Here is a 16881-nt window from a genome sequence, read left to right on the forward strand (position 1 = left end):
TACACTGGAACTGAAACAAAATGAAACGCCGTTGAACAATACAGTCCAAACCCACCCCACTCCACAACCACGAACCTACCACCACCCCACCCCACCCTACACCACCAGCCTACCACCACCCCACCCCACCCTACACCACTAACCTACTACCACCCCACCCCACACCAACAACCTACCACCACCCTACCCCAACCTACATCACCAACCTACCTCCACCCTTGCACCAACCTACACCACCAACCTTCCACCGCCCCTGCCCCACCCCACGACCACCAACCTACCACCGCCCCTGCCCCACCCTACACCACCAACCTACCACCACCCCCACCCTATACCACCAACCAACCGCCGCGCACACCCCACATCCACTAACCTACCCCCTACCGCCGCCCCTGCCGCCCCTGCCGCACCCTACACCACCTACCAACCGCCGCCCCCACCCACTGACCACCAACCTACTGCCGCCCCTGCCCCACCCTACACCACCAACCTACCACCACCCCTGCCCCACCCCACACCACCCCACCAACCTACCGCCGCCCCCACCCCACCCTACACAACCAACCAACCGCCGCCCATGTCAACAACAGACTCTTGTTCCTGCTCGTGTCTTGTGCGGCCAAGAAAAAAAAATGAAATACGGACATGTCAGGATAAATTATTCACGCTTTATTGGCAACTTGTCAAGTGGAGAGAAAGGAAAAAAATCTGGCATATTTATTTTGGCAGTAGGAATATGTGCCATAAACTCCTTGTAATTTTCAACGATTCCTCTATTTAAGAAAAAAAAAAGTGCATGATTTTTGTCGATACTACACAATAAACCAGATATTTCCGAACTAAAAAGCTTTATTAAAGTATAAATAAATGTTTTGTATTTTGCTGTATTTTAATGAGCGCTAAATTCGAGTGTACTGAGATCTAAAAACAAAGTTGCTCGCATGAATATAGCAATTGCATTTAAAAATAATATAATTTTTTAGACCATGTAGACGATTGGTAAAAATATGATCTAAGGGATTGTAAATCAAGTTTATTCAAATCTATAAACGGTCGACTGTCTTAACCCTAAGGAATAAGGACATACACATGTAAATTGTACAAAATGTAGGTGGTCGAGTCGGTAAAGCTCATGGTTGCTCAACCGAAAAGTCTCGAGATCGAACCCTCAGGCAGAAGAGGCTAGCTAGGAGACAACTCTAAAATTAAACACCGTTGTAGTTTGTTGTTTGGACAAAGGCTATGGAAGCAAATCCAAAAGATAAAGCTGGCTGAAATCGAAGTCAACGGCCTAAATGGCGCATACGAAGGTGACACGTATCATTAATTGTGTTGGAGGAGGGATCCCTTACAACACTAAAATTAAGAACGAAGGAGATGAAAAAGATAATAAATATATCTGAAAATTACGTCATTATTTTTTTTAGCATAATATACTGTTGCAATATTTAAAATTATATTTTATATTCTTGATAATTATCAACATTAGTATTTATATATTTATGTGACTTAAATAGCTAGTATTCTAATAATGTATTACCTTTTATTATAATTATCAACATTATCATCATAATTATAACTATTATCATTGTTATCGATTATTATAATCATTCATTGTTATCAGTCCTATTATTATCAATTTTTTATCTTTTTTTTTCCCCGCCTCAGACATGTAATTTATAGCGCCAGGTTTCATCATCGGTTTGTGAGGACTGATACAGATTTACAATAGTAATATTTCTTTCTTACTTGTAACCTACTTTCATTCATTTACGATGGTTTACTTATACATAGATCTAATACGAAACGTCTAAATGTAAAAAAAAAAAACCAAAAAAAAAAAAAAAAAAACAACCTGAAAATGCAAATGTGTAATTAAATGATAATTCAATAAATTTGGGATTACAGAGAATAAAAATTATACAAATTTTAAGCAATCGAAATGTTACCATTAGCATCGTAATATTTTTTTACATTTATTATTTTAATATCATGATTTTTATTATTTCTATTGTTTTATAATAATGATTATTATTATTTCTATTGTTTTTGAAAAATACTTTATGCCTATGAACAGAAACTCTTGCTACACATGAAGCATCACATTTACTTTGTAAACATCTCCCAAACTCGGCTAAATCAGTCTAGTCTGGGAACGTTAGCGAATCCATTCTCCATCGCTGTTTTCAAATCTTCTCTCCCCTGTCTGTTTCAAATATTAAAAGGGGAAATCACCCCGTCCATCCGACATTAAAGCTGTCAGCGTTCATTCCCCTACCGGACATTGATCCGACGGGAGGGTGGGGGAGGGGGTGGGGTTGGCTGTCGACGATCAGATGACATTACCGTTAGATGACAGGGTGACATCTACAAAATGACATGTAAAATATTGATGACGAGAGTGGAATTGGGAATTATAGCTTTCTAAAAAGTGTCGTTAAAAAAAAAGAATTGTAATTTCCTCCACATAAAAGTGATTTAAAAGTTCGCAAACGGGTTGAGGTTTTAGGTCTCATTACCAATGGTGCATTGTACGTTTGGTATTCTTTGTCGTTTATTATATATTGAATTATTCCCCGTTGGTTCTTCTTAGTGGCGTCGCTAGGTCGGGTGTTACCCTGTGCGGAACCTCATGGTGTTACCCACCAAATAAAAAGCATAGGCTATATATATATATATATATATATATATATATATATATATATATATATATATATATATATATATATATATATAGACAAAGTTTCCTACAGGTATAACTTTTAAAAACAAGGGGGGGGGAGACATTCCACTATACGACCCCCCCCCCTTCTCACTGAAACAAATCTACTTCCACCCCCCCCACCCCGAAAGAAATGTCTGAAAGAAACACTAATAATAGATCTTCTTGCACCTTTAAACTTCCTGTTTTATCAAATCAAACTCACACGTAAAACTCACTTCATCAAAAATTCCCCATCCACTATCTTTCACTTCTTAAAGTTAGAGGCTAACATTAATACATGTTTACCTTACGTAAGTAAATGATTAATAATTAAGTAATCAAATAAAAAACAACAATTATCAAATGTTCTTTAAATGAATGCTACGTATTTATTGAAATCACCCAACAAATATGAATATAAAAAAGCAAATGCTTTTAGCTAATGCTTTGATGTATATATTTCTTTTTTTTTTCTAAATCGTAAATATAAAAAAAAATTCTCATCACATTTAAAAGAAACGGAATCCTCAAAAACACCCCAAAACATCAAAAATTAAAAACCACATTTCATTTTCTTAATCGTTTATTTCGGCTTCAGACGTACATCTTTTTTTTCCCATCATTTCATCATCAAATGTTTATAAACATTCAGATATTTTTTAATCTGAAAAGAAATTGCCATGTACAGTTGCTTAGGTTTTTAAATATCCGCGTCGTTCAAACATATCTTTCGTTACGGGATTAGTTTTAAAGCCGATAAATTGCCAATTTCCAAAACGTGATGATCGTTTTCTTTTTATGCTGTAAACTGGTTTAGAGATAAACTGAATAGCTAAGGTCAAGTTTTCTAGGCCGTTGATGTCCGATTCATGCCTTTTGTGACAGGCTGTTGTGTAAATAATTATCGGGGACGTTGCACTTTAGAAGGAAGGTTAAGTAGAGTGTGTCGATTTCAATAAAAATTCAAAATATCGACACGATTCCTTTAAATTCCTAAAGTTTGCATTATGACCTCTCTTTGTTTTGGAAAATATTTCCTCCAACTTAGTTAAAATATTACGAGTCAATAGGATAATTTCTATTTTTTCCCCGTTGACTCTAATTTCAGCCTGCTTTTCTTTCTGGATTTGCTTACATAGCCTTTGTCCAACCAAGAACAAACTACAAGGCAGCAGTTGTTTGATTTTGGAGTTGTCTCTCCTACATAGGTTGCTGTCCCTTACTATCGAGCCCGGGGGTTCGAACTCAAAACTTTTCGATTTAGCAACTATGAGTTTACGAACCCGACCTCACCAACCCGCACAATGAAAAACAAAACTGTTTTTAGTCGACTTTATTTAAATGGGTATCCTTTGATTGTCGAATGAGACAGCGTGGCCAAGCGGTATAGCTCTTCACTGCTACCCCGGAAGTCTTGATCTCGAATCCAGTTTCAAGTCCGTAGAGCTTCACTGAGTTCACCCAGCTCTAATGGGTACCTAAATCACGTTAGTGAAAGTAAAAACGGCTGGGCATAGTGCTGACCACACTATCCCTTTCATATACCGAAGTCACAGAAACAGATGAACTCTACTTCATTTGCTCCATGGAACGTTATATTCAAAAAAAGGAACTTAACATTTGTTTATTAAGTGTTAATCCTTAAAATAATTTTATTTAATTTTTACGTTCAAGCATGTGTATTACTACTCATGTTTTTGGATGTATGAACATTAATTTGATGGTGAAACCATGCATTGAACATGAAGTGACGTCATCGATTTAACAACGATCGATCTTGTATTGATTAGTTTAATCCTAGTAGGTGTCGACATGTCGGAAGTATTGGATATTGTTAGGCATGGGTTTTAAGGTTCGGTGACGTCAGAGGCTGATGCCGGTGACGTCACATTGACGTCACATCGACTACTGAGAGTTCACTGACACCACACCGATATAGCAGCGACATCTCACTGACATCCAACTGACATCCGACTGACATCCAATTTACCCCCAAATGACTTCCAAATGTCATAAAATGGCATAATTGACATCAAAATGACACCCACATTGCATCCAAATGACATCCAACTGACATCACATTTACATCCAAATGACGTCGTAATGACATCCAAATGATATCCAAATGACATCAAACTAACTTCTAAATGACAACAAACTAACATCACTATGACTTTCAACTGGCATCCAATAACCGTCACATTTTGACACTGATGTCTTACTTACTTCGCACGGATGTCACTTTGACGTCAGCTGATTCGCTCCGGTATGTCAATAATCGCAAGATGACGTCACACGTGACAACCGCGTTGACGTCATAGACCCGTGGTATTGAAATCAAGACATCGATTAGTATTTGATGAATGATTAAGTTGACATAGTTATTTTTACCATTTTCATGCTTTTTAAGGCTTTGTTTAACGTTTAGCGAGATTTGCTTAAGATAAGTATGAAATCAATGTCACAGGTTAGTAGTTTTTGTATTATCTGAATCTCTTTCGTCTCATACAAACGAGCCATCATTTTCAGGTATGTGGACCCATAGTAACGCAACTATACTTCTCCACAGTACTTGGTTTAGTACGGTTCCTTCAAGTTGTGTCCATGATATTCCGACCACTTCCGATTCATTTCCACTTTTTTGCCTATCTACTTTTCCTCTTTCCCTTGCGATTCAAATCTAGAGCCTGCCTGGTGTTATTGTTTGGTTGGCTTTTTATATGAGACAACATACTAGAAAGATTGCTGATGTTCAATCCTCACCAACCTACTCAATCTTACATTTATTTTATTAATTATTTATTTTCTTACTACTTTTCCTTTTTTCTTTCTTTTTCGTTACTTTTATGTTTCAACTACTTTCCTCTTTATATATATATATATATATATATATATATATATATATATATATATATATATATATATATATATTATATATATATATATATATATATATATATATATATATATATATATATATATATATATATATATTTATTTATAGATATGCGTTTATAGATATATATATATATATATATATATATATATATATATATATATATATATATATATATATGCGTTTATTTATATATATATATATGCGTTTATTTATTTATTTATATATATATATATATATATATATATATATATATATATATATATATATATATAGATAGATATATATACTTATTTATTTATATAACATACAGTGAGTACCTACACCTAACACAACTATACACACAGAATAAAATAAAACACGACATTTCTCATTGGGCTTACATTTATTTTTTTCCTCTTCACGTTAACGATGTATGTACACAGTGAGAATGTAAAAAGATTTTACTCGAATTAAATGCAACGATTCATTAACCTCTCGACCTCATTAGACTCACCGCTTCATTAATTAAGAAATATTTACAACACAGAATTTAGACGTTAGAAAATGTTCACAAAACCAATGAATATGACACGACAGTGACATCTGAAAATGTCACCAAGATGACACATGGTGACATTTAAAACATACAAAATTATGACATTTATCATGTACAATAGGCACCGTTTCATTGTATGAGAAATAAATACGTAAATACTCCCCCCACCCCAACCTGCAAGTCTATTTTTAGAATAGTTAGCGCATTTCTTACCAACCAAGCGTTTCTTATATCACACATTAATGATACATATGTGTATACATATGACAGTTATTAAAGTAAATACATCACTAATAAAATGACATGTTTTTATATAAGAACAAATCTAAAGCAATATAAACACAAGTTTTAAGGTAATATCATACACGTTGAAATAACGCAATTATCATTAAAGCAATTACATTATTATACACATAAATACACATGGTTATTTAAATTACAGTGCAGTGAATATAACATTACATAAAATAATGTAAACATAGTCTTTAGCGATAAAACATTACTTTAAAATAACCTTTGAATAGCTAGCTTACTTTTTTTTCATCACAGAGCATATGGGCTATTAATAAAATCATCGTATTATATGTACACAATTTAAACAGTCTAAAACATCTACCGTATAATATCACCATTTCTCAATGTATTATATCAATGTGTCTTTATATAACGCTGTCGGTATATCACGTTTCAACGCACTTATAACGATTCAATTTACACACACAATTAAACTAAATTACAAAATAGGAATATTTCACAATTTCCACGCACGAAACAACTACCACCAATTACTTAATACGATTCACCACAGACGTCATACCAATTATATGACAGAGCTAGAAGCTACAACATAAATGTGTGTTTAAACCTGTATTCATTACAGCTATTAGCTGAGGCAGAAACACTTTTCCTACCTATTTTTACAGATTTATAATAGCACCACCGTCGTGGTATATCACTTTTAAATCACCTTATTGTCAACGCCGTATCACCTTTTATACATACTTCCTTCACACACACACACACACATATATATATATATATATATATATATATATATATATATATATATATATATATATATATATGAAAATAAATAAAGATTATATATACTGAATACAACTATTAACCAGTAATAGCTAACGATATTAAACTATAACCCTATACTCTAACCATAACCCTAACCATAAACCTCAACATGTGAAGCAATTCTCTGTACCCTCCAACCCATTGAAATTCAACTTCTTTCAGTAAAATAAAATCGACCCGGTGCATTCAAATCTGTTGGAATCGATTCGATGACAAATGGACTTTAAAGACTTCTTTATTTCCCGTTTAGAACTAAGACGAATCGCTCCGGCCGGGCGAGTTCGATCCGTATTGTTTCCTAATGCGGTTGAACCCGAACGCTAACAACGCTTCTAGAAGCGACCGAAACACCTCACCAGAAATTGTAAGCCAAAAATAAAAAGTTTTCTTTTTTACTGCGGGATAATTTTTTTTTTTGAAAGCCGATATTGATGAAGTTGGCAATCGTTGAGTCTGTAGTTATAATCAGATTAGGTTTAAGTTTTGTGGTTGGTCTAAACTTTGATGTGTTTTAACTAAAATCTTTCGCTTAGATCCTGTTTTTCTTTAAATCCACGTTTTAAGTTTTATGTGACGTTATGTAAAACAGTTAAAAAAAAAGTTGCTTAAACCTATTTTTAAAAGAATAATGAAAACATCAAATACCAACTCAGTATTAGATTAAAAATATCTTACGGCATAATATATAAAAATGGGTTATACAATCTTCTTTCTAGGCTTATGTTATCGTAAGGCTTAGGGTTAAATAATGCAAAGAAAAGTTCCCGAACATAAGAACAATTGTATTAGTGTTGTTTTATCCTTTCACTGTATCTTTAATCCTGAATCTATTATACTTTTGTTCTTCAGGAAATTGTATCAATCTTTAAAATAAAAGAAACTATCAACTTCTTAACGGCTTAAGCTTTTTTTTCCATTAAAATCTGTTTGGCTTATATAAAAATCGGTTATTTTTAAGCTGTTGGTTACATAACCCAAACATTTTAAGCCGGTGGTTATGTAAACCGATCCCCGAATAAGCTTCCAGCGGTGCAATACGCCATTACAGCGAGAATATTTTTCTCGGTGTAAATTTGTTTGAATGACGTAATATCCGGTTGTTGACTATCCATAAATTCGAGATCCGCCCGTTATTAGAATTTCTCAACCCGCATCAAATCGCGCACTTTCGGAACTGGGCAATAAGATTTTTCCCCAAGTCAAGTTTTCGACCAAACTGAGATTATAAAACTCCTCCTCTGGTATTGAAAAAATAAAATTGAGGGCGGCCCTCTTAAAGTAATGGCGCAAACACACTTGTCGCTAATTCAAAATGAAAGGAACCCACAAAATGCCTACGTCATCGTTCTATTGGAAGATAATCAAAGCTCGAAATTGACGTCTTAAGCGAGAGATATAAAACTAAAATGGAAGGTACCCACATAATGCTTACGTCATCTTTCTAAAAGTCCGCTCAAAATAGAAGTATTTAGCGAGAGTTATAAATCTAAAACGGATCTTCCAACCTTATTTGAAGCTGTTGATAGCTGTTAATGGGTTTAGTTTAGTGTTCACAGGACTTTGCTGTTGGACGCACAAAGACGTAGTTTACATACACGTTGTAGAGAGGGTAGAGGATTTCTTGTGAAGTTTGTTTAGGGTCAGATCTATGTACTTTGCAAAGCTTGGGATTTCTATACACGTTTTAAAGACGTGCGTACAAGATGTTTGATCAAAGGTTAGGGAGGTTAGGTTAAGTTTGTGTGGGATGTGGGGGGGGGGGATGTAAGAAATGTGAGGAGTTGAGTGAAGAAATTGAGTTTTAGGGTTGTTTGTTGGTGACATAATTCAAATTAACGGCGCGGTTCATCCCTACTTTACTTAGCTGATTACACTTACAATGTGTTGGTTGGTTGTTGTTTCTTCTGTAATTAGATTTTTTTGGCTTGTGTATTTTCTTTTGAAGGGTTGTGTGTGTTTGACTATGTTGTTAAACATTTGTGTCGTTTTTTTTTTGTTAAATTGTTAAGAGTTGATATCTGTTTTATTAAGAGATATTGAACTGTTGCCTATTCTTCTAAACGTATATGTTGTTGAAGAGGATTATATTATGCATCTATATTGCTAATAATTTATTTTGTAATCCTCGATATAATACTTTTCTGATATATTTCTCATGTTTTTGTGTTCTCAACTCATTGGGGATTCGAGATATAATTGTCTGTGTATTAGTGTTATAGTCTACCAAAGTTAAACTAGTAAAAATTCACACATGGCGCGTTCCTTTTAACGGGTCAAATACTAATCCGTTATCGAATTTCAAATTTTACTTCAAACTAATTTTTTTATTAATGTTATCGCCAAGGATAAATTTCCCTACGATAATATTTTTTTTAACCTTGTAGAAGCGTAAATGAGCTCAGGTAAAACCACGTGATAGTAGCTCACCTTTGAGCTAATTCCCTGGTTAACGGGCTCAGGTTTCATAGCTGAGCTAGACGAGGTCTGAGTGGAAGTTGAGCTCACGGATAGTTGCTGGAAGCTATTTTGGTCAGTCACGATATGGGAGTAGATCTAGGCCAGTCGGATGTACGTCACGAAAGGGTGGGGGGGGGGGGTGATGGGGAGGCTGATGACGTCACAAACGGAGGGATATCGGAGGCCGATGACGTCACGAAGGAGGATGAAGGGATGCGGATGACGTCACGAAAGGAGGAAAATGGGAGGCTGTTGTCATGTATTTGGAATCCGACATCTAACGTCCAGCATCTGACATCGGAAGTTGAGAATTTGACGTCTTACATGACTTAAACATTAGATACCGAGCATTAGACGTCTAAAATAACTGCAACATCTTCTATCCAACAAATGACGTCCAACCTTTGACGTCCAACAAATGACGTCTAGCATCTAACATCCTACATCAAGCTCAGAGAGAAAAAGAAATCGTGTTGAATTCTACATCGCCATCTCTAACATTTACCACGCCGACATTTAAGTAGTCGAAATCTTTGAAAATTGATATTGCAAAGGTTTATTCCCCCACCCCTTCCATCCACCCCATATATCATTACCTGATGTTACCCATGTCTGAATTTTTTCTATTTTACCGACGTCTATATAATGCATTAAAGCTCAGCAAAAACTTGAGACATTCAACCTTCTTCCAATACACAACTCTCAGGACCTTACGCAATGCAATCAAGTTTAATTGTCCTAAAGAGGCTAAATATATATATATATATATATATATATATATATATATATATATATATATATATATATATATATATATATATATATATATATATTAGTCTATTCGCAAGGGACACTACCATTTTTGCCTCGAACGGAAGATCAAATATTTAGCTCATATACTAGATCTAATCAGTGGACTCAATGTATACGCAAGAATATATTTCAATGACGTCTAACCCACATCACACAAAGTGTATTTCAGTCAATAAGATTCAAAATAAAAATTCAAAGATTATATTTTCGATATAATTGGCTCTAATTTAGATCTTATGAAAAGCGTCAATTTCCCTTTAATCTATAATTTTACATTTTTTTTTTGCGAAAGAAAGAACAACTACTCGTTTAATAAGAGGCTAAAAATAGCCTTGTAGAAAAAAAAAACATTCTTACACTTTCAGACGCCTTATCCAGGGCAAAGGAAAGCAAATGACGGGCGACAAAATCAATAGAGCGTGGCCCGAGGGTCCACACACCTCAGTGCCATTTACCCCATATTTGCTAGGGACGCTGGGCCGCCGCCTGTCATGGGCAGATAACTTGAGGTACTTAGTATTCATTGTATCGAGTGAGACCCCACTCCCACGGGGCTAGAGTATGGACCTGACTGTGCCCCACACCCCCGGGGGGTAGAGTACGGCCCTGACTGTGCCCCACACCCCCGGGCTAGAGTATGGACCTGACTGTGCCCCACACCCCCGGGGGGTAGAGTACGGCCCTGACTGTGCCCCACACCCCGGGGCTAGAGTACGGCCCTGACTGTGCCCCACATCCCCGGGGCTAGAGTACGGACCTGTGCCCCACACCCCCGGGCTAGAGTACGGACCTGTGCCCCACACCCCCGGGGCTGGAGTACGGACCTGTGCCCCACACCCCCGGGGCTACAGTACGGACCTGTGCCCCACACCCCCGGGGCTAGAGTACGGACCTGTGCCCCACACCCACGGGGCTAGAGTACCTGACTGTGCCCCACACCCCCGGGGCTAGAGTACGGACCTGACTGTGCCCCACACCCCCGGGGCTAGAGTACGGACCTGTGCCCCACACCCCCGGGGCTAGAGTACGGACCTGTGCCCCACACCCCCGGGGCTAGAGTACGGGCCTAACTGTGCCCCACACCCCCGGGGCTACAGTACGGACCTGTGCCCCACACCCCCGGGGCTAGAGTACGGACCTGACTGTGCCCCACACCCCCGGGGCTAGAGTACGGACCTGTGCCCCACACCCCCGGGGCTAGAGTACGGACCTGACTGTGCCCCACACCCCCGGGACTAGAGTACGGACCTGTGCCCCACACCCCCGGGCTAGAGTACGGACCTGTGCCCCACACCCCCGGGGCTAGAGTACGGGCCTAACTGTGCCCCACACCCCCGGGACTAGAGTACGGACCTGACTGTGCCCCACACCCCCGGGGCTAGAGTACGGACCTGACTGTGCCCCACACCCCCGGGACTAGAGTACGGACCTGTGCCCCACACCCCCGGGACTAGAGTACGGACCTGACTGTGCCCCACACCCCCGGGGTTTAAGTACGGACCTGTGCCCCACACCCCCGGGACTAGAGTACGGACCTGACTGTGCCCCACACCCCCGGGGCTAGAGTACGGACCTGTGCCCCACACCCCCGGGACTAGAGTACGGGCCTAACTGTGCCCCACACCCCCGGGACTAGAGTACGGACCTGTGCCCCACACCCCCGGGGCTAGAGTACGGACCTAACTGTGCCCCACACCCCCGGGGCTAGAGTACGGACCTGACTGTGCCCCACACCCCCGGGACTAGAGTACGGACCTGTGCCCCACACCCCCGGGACTAGAGTACGGACCTGACTGTGCCCCACACCCCGGGGCTAGAGTACGGACCTTTGCCACACACCCCAGGGGCTAGAGTACGGACCTGACTGTGCCCCACACCCCCGGGACTAGAGTACGGACCTGACTGTGCCCCACACCCCCGGGGTTTAAGTACGGACCTGACTGTGCCCCACACCCCGGGGCTAGAGTACGGACCTGACTGTGCCCCACACCCCCGGGACTAGAGTACGGACCTGACTGTGCCCCACACCCCCGGGACTAGAGTACGGACCTATACCCCACACCCCCGGGACTAGAGTACGGACCTGACAGTACCCCACACCCCCGGGCCTGAAGGACGGACCTGGTCCATTCTTTGAGTCTGGCTCCGTTCAGCCATTCATGCCAGCCGGTCCCAGCCATGTCATGCGAGACACAAAGATACAGAGACAAAGAGATACCTTCAGTCACAGTGTCTTCAGCCTAATGTCAGATACAGATATCGGCGTATCTAGGGGGTGAAAGGGGTTTGAGGGTTGAGGCCACCTCTCCAATTACAAAATTATATATATATATATATATATATATATATATATATATATATATATATATATATATATATATTAACTCTAGCCTAAAGAGTTTATATATTGTATGTTACAAGATGAAAATAAAGTACTACAAGTTAAACTGGATGCATTGGTTTAGTTATAGAATAAAACAGATCCTGAAAATTGTAAGTAAACTTAACAATGGTTTCACAACAAACTCTTACCCCCCCCCCCCCCCCCCCCCCACACCCCTAATAGATCTGTACTCTCTACCTTCAATACTAAACCTCAAAATCATGTGGTTTTTGGCACTCAATGTTAAATATACAAACAGTGTAAAACTTAATCAAGTTCTAATGTGTAGAAAGTGTGACTCTACGTATAAGCATTAATACTTGCATTCCATTCGTGAATTTCATACATTAGGAAATGTATTCATATATCTTTGAATATTACAGTAATTCAATTCAAAATACATATGCAATGAGTTCTTGTTTTTTAATACATAAAACATAATCCATTTGTTTTATCCTATGATTTTTTGTTTTTCTTTGAAAATGTACAATAATGAGACATGGCATTAGTATAAAACAAAAACTGTTTAAATTTAAAAAAAAAAGGTAATACAAACATGTTATTCATTTATAAGATGTCATGTCCGACATCTTGTACGCTAATGAGTACTATGACCATTGCCGGATTAACGAATAGGCAAAGTAGGCAAGGACCGAATCGGCAATTAATATGATGATGGGCTATTTGCCTGACGAAGCTTTTTTAAAACAATATGTGGTTTTTAATTGTATTGGTTTCACATCAGTGAGTTTTGTTCGTCTTCTTGGGTCTATCACCTGTGTAGAGACAGGGACTAATAAATGGGCATTCTTTGGTACTTTTCAACTTCCTGCCCAGATATTTTGTCATGGGTTTCACGAATGCAATCATTTAATCTTTTGAGACTAAGAATACAGTTATAATGATCATTATATAATTGAAAATAAGGACCCAAAATGATAACTAAATCCAGATCTTTAAATAACGCGACTTTGAATCGTGCATGGCTTAAGGTATTGTCCCGTTGCCTCTTTAGAAGGACCAAAAGTATACTTTTACTCCAAAGCCTCGATTACCATAACGTACAATCGTGTGCGGCTTAAGGTATTGACCTGTTGTCTCTTTACTAAGAACCAAAGTATACATTCACACCAGAACCACAATTAGTATGAAGTAGAATCGTATACGGTATTGGCCCGTTGCCTCTTCATAACTCCGTTACTCTGAGGTCCCGGCAAATCTCCTCCCAATCACTGAGGACCAGTTGCTTGTTGTAATACGCCTCCAACTCATCCTCACCATCGCTACCATCCTCATCCTCATCATCCGAAGGTCTGTCTATCACAATCTTCGGCGTCGTTTTACTTTTGTTTTTCGTTTCGCTTTTCCGGCTCGTCGTTAATTTTTCCAACGTCGGGAACTCGTTTAGCGTCGGGGCCGAGGTGGACCCGCCGAAAAGGATGAACTTGTTGGCAAAGTACCACTCGGTTCCGATGATGCTTCCGTTGATGAGGTCGGATAACGAGTCGGATTTCACTCCCTGGGACTTACCTGCGCTGTGGTTGCAGTGTCTGTGGATAAGGTCCTCTTCCGATTTTCTGAGGAATGCGCCGGGGATTTGCGCGGTTACCATGGTTTCCGAGTGGTCACTTGGGCTTCGGATCATTATCAGAGAAGGTGAAGTCCTAGCCTCGCCGTTCACGAGAACAAATTTGGCAGGTTTTTCGGAAATTTCCGATCGGGTTGAGTTTTTGTGTTCATGATGCGCGGCGCTGCCGTGGTTACTAGTATTAGTACTAGTACTAGTAACTTTCCCCGTCTCCGGCGACGAGCCGCTATTTGGGATGAGGTTCATTGAATCACTTTCACAAACGTAACTTCCGGATTCAACATGGTTGTAAACCGCGGCGTCCACACACAGAAACCCATTGTTTATCCCATCACTGCCACTTTTAAGGGTGTTAGGGGTGGCGGTGTTTAGGGTGGCGGCGGTGTTTTCAAAGTTCTCCCCCGAGCGTAGTCAAACTTGACACGGCGGGGGCGTCGTCGACGTGGGCGCCACCGATTTCGCCGGCGTCGTTATAGCAACCGTTTCCGTCACCTCTGTTTCTCCGTTGGTCTTCAGGCTGATTTTCTTATTCAACTGCTGGTCGTTTTTCATGCAGGTCTCTTCCAGACCCAGCGCCCTGAAACAGTAACGCCGGATTTTCCGGTCCATTACCCCGTAGATTATCGGATTACAGCTGTTGGCTACGGCGTACAAGACGGAAATCCCGACGTAGAAATCAGCGCTGAGTTCTAACTTCCGGTCAATGAATCGGACGATGCCGTAGGGGAGGTAACCCAGGATGATGAGAAGAAAGACCATCCCGAACATCTTGGTGACCTGGATTTCTCTCCGGAGCCATTCCCGTTTCCGGGTAGCCCGGATTGCGCTGGAGGACCTGAAGACCTTGACGAAGATGGCGATGTAGCAGACGATGAGGATGATAGACGGGAGCATCATCAAGGTCACGCTGACCAGCATGGTGTAGAGACTGAACTCCTTCCGCGCCAGGCAGCGGATTAACTTGGGCTGGAACTGTGACATGCTTCCTAAATGTGGCGTGATCATAAACAGGAGAGGAACGATTCTAGCGAACGACAGCACGAATATCGTGTAGGCTTTTTTAGAAATTTTCTTATAAAAATTGTTGAAGCAAACGACGATAAGGCGATGAATGGAAATTAGGCCTGTATGCCAAAGAGATGACCCCATTAGCAGGACAGTGAAGTGCATGACCATCTCGCAAATAGCCAGTCCCATTGTCCACTTCATCATAAAATACGAGATTAAAACAATCATGTTGTTGATGCCGAGGTTTAGAATATCGTTAATACAGAGACTAACAATGAAGACGTTTGTCGTGTTTTTAAGATCCCGATTGGTTAAGATGACGAAGGAAGTCAAGATGTTGCCGAAGAGTCCCCAGAGAAGAGCGATAAGCATAACGATGGCGCCGATGTGCAGGGCTGTAGCAGACGGCAGCTCCTGAGAGCTGAGGTTGTAGAAGTTGGAGCTGACGTCGGAGTCGTTGCCGATGGAGTCTGAGTAGTTGATGCTGTAGTTGGCGAGTTCTTGTTTGTTCACCAGAACCGTGCTGAACCCGACCGACGACATTTTAAAATATAATTTAAATTTGGTCTGCTTTTATTTATTTTTTGGCTTCAAAAATATTAAATCCAGAAAAACATGACTATTTGAAGAATTGTTATCATGTTAGTACCTCCTTATTTATCTTTTAGAACGTTTTATAAATTAAGTATCACAAGTTTGGAGTAGAGTTTGAAGATGGGCTCAAAGATACTAATTGTCCAACTTAAAAAAAAAAGAAACCTTACTCGTCTCCCTTTCAGTAGAAACAAATTACTCCCCTTGATTTCCTAAATCTGGGGAAATTCTCTCCCCTTTTAGATCACTTCCCTTCTTGTCACGAGATTACGTCCCTTGTTATCAATCTGTCTAGCTAGTTAGCAAGGGGGAAACGCATGTCTCACAGCTTGACGACGGCGTCTGAGACACACCAGCACTGATCCTCCGCATCGCATGGATCCGTGTGCGGAGGTCCAAGAAAACTCTGAATCTTCCACAATTTAAACAGTTTTTTTTTATTAAACCCAGTTAGTTTATCCACTTCTAGACGTAAGCCAAATTTTTTTAAAGATTTTTTTTTAGTTGCAGAAATTCTGGAAACGTGTTCGAGATTTGGACGAAGGTCAAACAGCGCCGAGACGTCAATCGTCTGCCAGCAGAGTAGGCGGGAACCAGGCACTTGGTTCTAGAGCTAGGGGAGAGAGATGGTGAGATATAAGCAGGCTACTCAAAGATGTTGTGTTACAATGGTTATAGTAACTGCAGAAATTAGCAAGGCACCAACAATTTTTAAATAACAATGGTTGTATTTGCTACAGAAATTAGCAAGCCACTTAAAAATGGTATGTTAAAGAAATGAAATTAACAGCTAACTACACTAAAAATATATTTA

General features: G+C 39.7%; 1 protein-coding gene across 1 annotated transcript; it reads right to left on the reverse strand.

Annotated features, from left to right (window-relative positions):
- Window positions 1-14741: 14741 nt before the first annotated feature.
- On the reverse strand, window positions 14742-16016 carry LOC131929283 (melatonin receptor type 1C-like). The gene has a single exon (XM_059285369.1). The coding sequence runs from the start codon at window positions 16014-16016 to the stop codon at window positions 14877-14879; it is 1140 nt and encodes a 379-aa protein (XP_059141352.1). The 3' UTR covers window positions 14742-14876.
- Between the last annotated feature and the right edge of the window lie 865 nt (window positions 16017-16881).

Source organism: Physella acuta, unplaced genomic scaffold (genome assembly GCF_028476545.2).
Source record: "Physella acuta isolate Inbredline_101_S28 unplaced genomic scaffold, ASM2847654v3 ptg001605l, whole genome shotgun sequence".
NCBI classification, from domain to species: Eukaryota; Metazoa; Mollusca; class Gastropoda; family Physidae; genus Physella; species Physella acuta.